A 5,774-nucleotide genomic window follows, 5' to 3' on the forward strand; every position below is an offset into this window, starting at 1 on the left:
GTACCTTCCTACTGTCACTTTGGTACCTTCCTACTGTCACTATGGTACCTTCCTACTGTCACTTTGGTACCTTCCTACTGTCACTATGGTACCTTCCTACTGTCACTTTGGTACCTTCTTACTGTCACTATGGTACCAGTCAATTGTGACTATGGTACCTTCCTACTGTGACTATGGTACGAGGCTATTGTCACCGTGAACATTTCTATTATACATGTTTTTATATAAGAATAAATAACTGTATATTCCTTTTAACAGTGTTAATTTTTATCATAGCGGTATGGACTATCGTCCAACAGTAGCTTTGTGTTGTTTTAAAAGCACAAAAAAATCCAACATAAGAAGACCAATTACCGGGTTTCTCGCCAGCTGGATAGAATTCGTCACTGAGGTACTCTATTCTGGAAGCAGTCAGCAACATTATCATCTCATCGGCGGTGTAATCACCAAACTGAGTACCTGATTTGGTGGAGAGAACAAGAGAACACAAAGTGGGAACTCATTATCATAAAACACGTCAATCTTATTATAAATATTTTTGAATGACGACAAAGAAGTACATTTAATCAATTTTATATTCAATTTTTATGCACGTATTTACTTCGTAAGGTACAATCATGCAATAAGAGACCTACCATCGATCGAAACCACATCAGTGGAGAATCATATTTATTTTGACAGTACCTATCATTTGCAGGGCGAGCGGAAGTCCTTCACACAAGGCTGCCATTTTTCTTAAATCAGCGGAACTCTCCTCTGGGACGATGTGGTACAGGAAGATAAAAGATTCTTCCTCACTTAGAGGTAAAAGTTCACGGAAAAATCCAAGATGCCTGTCTGCTTCTGGTATGGCAACACATGACGTTACAACGACATGGATTCGTTCCGACGCCTGAACAAGTCTCTGAATAAAATTGATGAATGATTGATATTCTTCACTTTCAATGACATTCTCACAATTGTCGATAATCATCACCATTTCATGGTCCAAGGTATGAATAAACTGCCAAATCAAAGATGCTGCCTGGTTAATGTTTTCTCTCATGTCATCGTACATATGTAACTCGCCGAGAATCCGTCTGTACAGGTGATTCATGGCCTTGGTCTTTGGCAGCTGCCGAACAACTGACATTGATGTGTTCACTGTCCTTTCCCGGAAACGTCTGGCAAGCTCCAAAGCTGTTCTGCTCTTTCCCACTGATTTCAACCCAAATATTCCCATAAATTTATGATCGTCCCAGGCTTCCTCGAACTGCGACATGTATTCTCCTCTCCCTACAAAAGGGTGAGTATGTAAATCCGACATGATATGTGTGGTTGTTATATATAAACAAATCTGAAGCATGTACTGAATATATATAAAATATCAAACACAGTTCAATATCGTTGCATGCTGATCTGCCATTTTATACATTCGACCACACGGATGTCGTTAAGACATCGTGTAATTGCTGTCCCAGTGGTGCTCACTGTGGTTATATCAACCATGCGTGGACCTATTCAATACACTTTAACTATATATAGCATACACTAAACTGCATAGTTATCTTTAAAGGGTACTATTACATTGACAATAACTCGGTGGTATTACGTGTCATTATACAACAATATAATGAGTTATTTCCGCTCGGTTTTTTTTTTATATTATTGCATAACATTGAAAGAGTTTTATTAGCACGTATGCTAAATATAAGATGGGAAAGTGGTATTTAGAATCTACCAACAAAAAAACTTGTTGGAGAACAAATCCTAGTAAGGTTTTAGCTATGATCTTATGCCTCATTTTTTAACGTGTGATAAAGAATACATGACGATGCTATAATCCTAGATATATGTATGAAGCCCATATTGTTCCGCACCCAAGTTCATAGTGTGACTTGTTGATTGATATAATAGATAAACATAGATAGCAATAATGCAGATTAATACAGGTTAATATCTTAAAACATATATACAGACTTTGTAACCGGTCTCTGATAACATTTCGTGTATTTCTCGTGAAGGGTCAACATAGACGTATACCGAGCTCACAGACCCGATTTGAAACTGACCTGTTTCATGGATACAGTGTAATAGTATATAGCATGTGACGTATAGAATATCACTGTTGAACCAACAGGTCATAAACTATCTTATTTATACAAATTAGGGTAGATGACTTGGCAGTTANCCCCCCCCACACACACACACAAATAGTGAAGTGAGAACAAATCCGTGATTTAAACTCAATGTCATCATGGAAAATAAGAGATAGGGAATAATTACTCGGAAACACTAGAAAAAGTACAAGGAGAATGAGACCATGTGTTCCAGAACTATAAGCGTCTGGTCGTGTAGGTTCTCAAAGCAAGAGTCGGGATTGACAGCAAAGCTACAGCACATACTATAGAGCTTTATGAAAAAGTCGACATTTATAAGGACAAGAAGGTCGAATGTTCTTAATGTGTTCAAGATGGGGAACATAGAATTTCCCCCACTATCTTCCTTAACCTACATCACTCCAAAACTGGTTGCTGTAGGTTATCCATCAACATGCGTCATTGCCACGGAAATCGTGAAATTCTGATTAAGCCTGTAGATATTGAATCAACTTTGACATGTAAAACAATGTAGGTTAAACAAAACCAGGCATGCTACAACCAAGATAAGGAAGTTGATATAAATAAGGAAGTGTTTTTCTAAATAGATAAACAATTGTGTTTTTCTTTAAATTCTGAGATGACAGAGAACAATAAAGCGGAAGAATATCCAGGACACATTCACTGAAGAAATAGAAAAAAATATGTCTAACCCGGAATTGTGTGTTTCAAGAAAGTCTATAGAAGCCATCGAGAGAAATTATGATGCGATAGATTTTCTCTCCTCAATTGTTGAGACGGGCCATTATATTATTTTACACTTTAAGACGACAGGATAAGTACAAATTACCCATCAAATGTTGTAAATCTGAGAATAACTTTTTATATTAATTTATACTGTATTTTGATATTCCTAGTATGATTGATGAATGTATGACAAATCTATCGATATCGTTAAGATTTTTACCAACTCTAGCGCTATATATAAACTTAATCCTTTAACATTCACACAATAAAACGTCTGTTATACTTTATTGTTTTGTAATAAGGACAGGACTCACGCTAGAACGGTTCAGTAATGGGCATTCGTATACGTTTTGACACTGAATACCTATGTATTCTACATTAACAAAGACACTGAGATGACATAAAATATCTCTGTGACCCGTATTGTAATTATTTCTTCCTCTCTTTCTTTGAAGGATTGTTATTCGTAATTTGTCATATTAAAGTTTGGAAATCTATTATTTCAGAAAAAAAATCAATAGTTTGAGAAATAACGAAATATATTTCTAAACTTATTTCAAACATTAAAATTCAACTTCACTTACAATAAACCCTGACACAGTTGTCGAGATTTTGTATACACGACAATGTCAGCGCTTAATAAACAACTTATAACAGAGTGTCATAAAAAAAACCACCTTTAGATCTTAATTACAGAAGATGGAGTTCTCACATATGATCTATTCATATTTGTTACTTAGCGGTCATTTTCCCTTATACGTAAGGTAAACACATACACTGATCCGAAAACTACCTAGTATGCCGCTGATTATCATTATCCTTAACATATTCCACTGGGAGGCAAATGTCGGCAAGACTTCCTTGTAATAGAAAACGATAAACTATCCTGAAGTAGGAGCTGAGGTCAAGGTCAGTCGGAATTTTGTAGCCATTCGGGGTACTCGAAAGGGTTGGCAAATTTATATGTACCATGCGCCATGAAACAAAAGTAAATTTCACAAGATTGATCATTTGGTTTCGTGGAACATAGTTTAATATATTGACGAGAAACTAATTTTAAATTGGAACATAATGAGTCGTTCGTTGAGATGGTTAATTGACAGAATATCCTTCCACAGATTAACAGGACGCGAAACTTCTAGACACAGTAAGTACAACTTACCATGCGGAAGAAAATGAGTGTATTTAAGTTACAAAATAGAAACAGAATCTCGCTTATTATGTCACAAGTAGTCATATCAATTGGTAAGTTGATGCGGCTCTAGCCAAAGCACGTCAGTTTATTCGGGGCGCATCTAACGATAAGTTTATAATATTGAAGCATCGTCGCACTGATTTCAAATAGAATTATAGCGACTAGAAATATCAGGCTGTAGCTAATATTAGACCAAAAAAACAATCCGACGAGTCCTAAAAGGACGAACAGCCGTATGATGCAGTGTAATTCATATTTGGCGAAATTTATCTGTTACAAAATTTTCACAGGTGAAATCGCATGAGTCAGTCCTTCTAGCTGTCTCCAGCTTCGAAAACTGACGCGAGTAACGTACCAGAGTGGGGTTATAAAACAAGACCATACTTACCAGACACGGATTCAACAGAGATCTCCAACTTAAACCTAACGACAAGGGGAGGGTGGCGGTGGGGTTACCTCACCTAACGATAAGGAGAGGGGTGGTGGTGGGGGTTACCTCACCAAACGATAAGGGGAGGGGTGGCGGTGGGGTTACCTCACCTAACGATTAGGGGAGGGGTGGCGGTGGGGGTTACCTCACCTAACGATAAGGGGAGGGGTGGTGGTGGGGGTTACCTCACCAAACGATGAGGGGAGGGGTGGCGGTGGGGTTACCTCACCTAACGATAAGGAGGGGGGTGGTGGGGGGGGTTACCTCACCAAACGATAAGGGGGGGGGTGGCGGTGGGGGTTACCTCACCTAACGACAAGGGGAGGGGTGGCTAATATATGCACAGCTTAATGTTGTCGTTTTTCTGTTATATTAGGATTTGTAGCCTGACTCATATTCTACGAAACTTTGCACATACTTTGAATAAGGTACATTGTAAAAATAAACCAACGTCACAGCACACAAAGACAAATCAGAACAAAACGATATCAGCAGGAACGGAGGAGACACACAAAAAGGAAGGAAAGACAACCTGTCCTCTCGCAAACAACTGGGGGCACAACTAAGTGCTGTGGGACCATTATGTCTCGTCTGAATTCATAACATTCCAGGAACATCACTTTCTACCTGTTAAGGAAAGTATGGAACTTAAATGTTATTTTCATTAGTAGATAATGAGTGAAATAGCACATTCTTAAAACATATAAACAAACTTTGTAACCGGTCTCTGATAACATTTCGTGTATTTCTCGTGAAGGGTCAACATAGACGTATACCGAGCTCACAGACCCGATTTGAAACTGACCTGTTTCATGGATACAGTGTAATAGTATATAGCATGTGACGTATAGAATATCACTGTTGAACCAACAGGTCATAAACTATCTTATTTATACAAATTAGGGTAGATGACTTGGCAGTTATGCAATTTGTCAACAACAGGAAATCTTTAATTAAAAAATACTTGAAATATCATCTCAACACTTATTGCAGTGAAAATACGGTCAACCCAAATTTTATTTCAACTCATACATTAGCCCTGTACAAGATGCTCTGAAAAAAGCTGCTATTATATGTATATTTTAACGAGTGTATTCTAGTTGTAATGTTCAATGATCGTATTCTAATATATGTTGTTTAGTTCAAAAACACGTGTTGTCTCCATATTGTGTTTGAACTTTTACAGTCATGTGACTTCTACATCCTTACAATGGACCCTTTGGAATTCGACTTAGATGTGACTTGAATACAAAAAAAATGAATGCAGTTTAAAATTCAATGTACAGATATTTTAACATAATTGTGAAGGAAGTTAATTTTACCT

The 5,774-nt window shown here is 37.4% G+C and overlaps 1 protein-coding gene and 1 long non-coding RNA gene across 2 annotated transcripts in view; both read right to left on the bottom strand.

Annotated features, from left to right (window-relative positions):
- The window catches only part of LOC110455456, a 4,718-nt gene extending 4,611 nt beyond the window's left edge, over positions 1–107 (bottom strand). Inside the window, exon 1 of the long non-coding RNA XR_002463448.1 lies at positions 71–107. This is a non-coding gene — a long non-coding RNA (uncharacterized LOC110455456). The remainder of the gene's footprint in view (positions 1–70) is intronic.
- LOC110455454 overlaps positions 1–1,474 on the bottom strand; it is a 21,703-nt gene extending 20,229 nt beyond the window's left edge. The window contains exons 1-2 of the mRNA XM_021505596.1: positions 685–1,474; positions 355–459 (exon numbers count right to left, since the gene is read on the bottom strand). Of these exons, the coding sequence (XP_021361271.1) occupies positions 355–459; positions 685–1,345 (766 nt within the window). The 5' untranslated portion in view covers positions 1,346–1,474. The remainder of the gene's footprint in view (positions 1–354; positions 460–684) is intronic.
- Between the last annotated feature and the right edge of the window lie 4,300 nt (positions 1,475–5,774).

Source organism: Mizuhopecten yessoensis, unplaced genomic scaffold (genome assembly GCF_002113885.1).
Source record: "Mizuhopecten yessoensis strain PY_sf001 unplaced genomic scaffold, ASM211388v2 scaffold8221, whole genome shotgun sequence".
Taxonomy (NCBI): domain Eukaryota; kingdom Metazoa; phylum Mollusca; class Bivalvia; order Pectinida; family Pectinidae; genus Mizuhopecten; species Mizuhopecten yessoensis.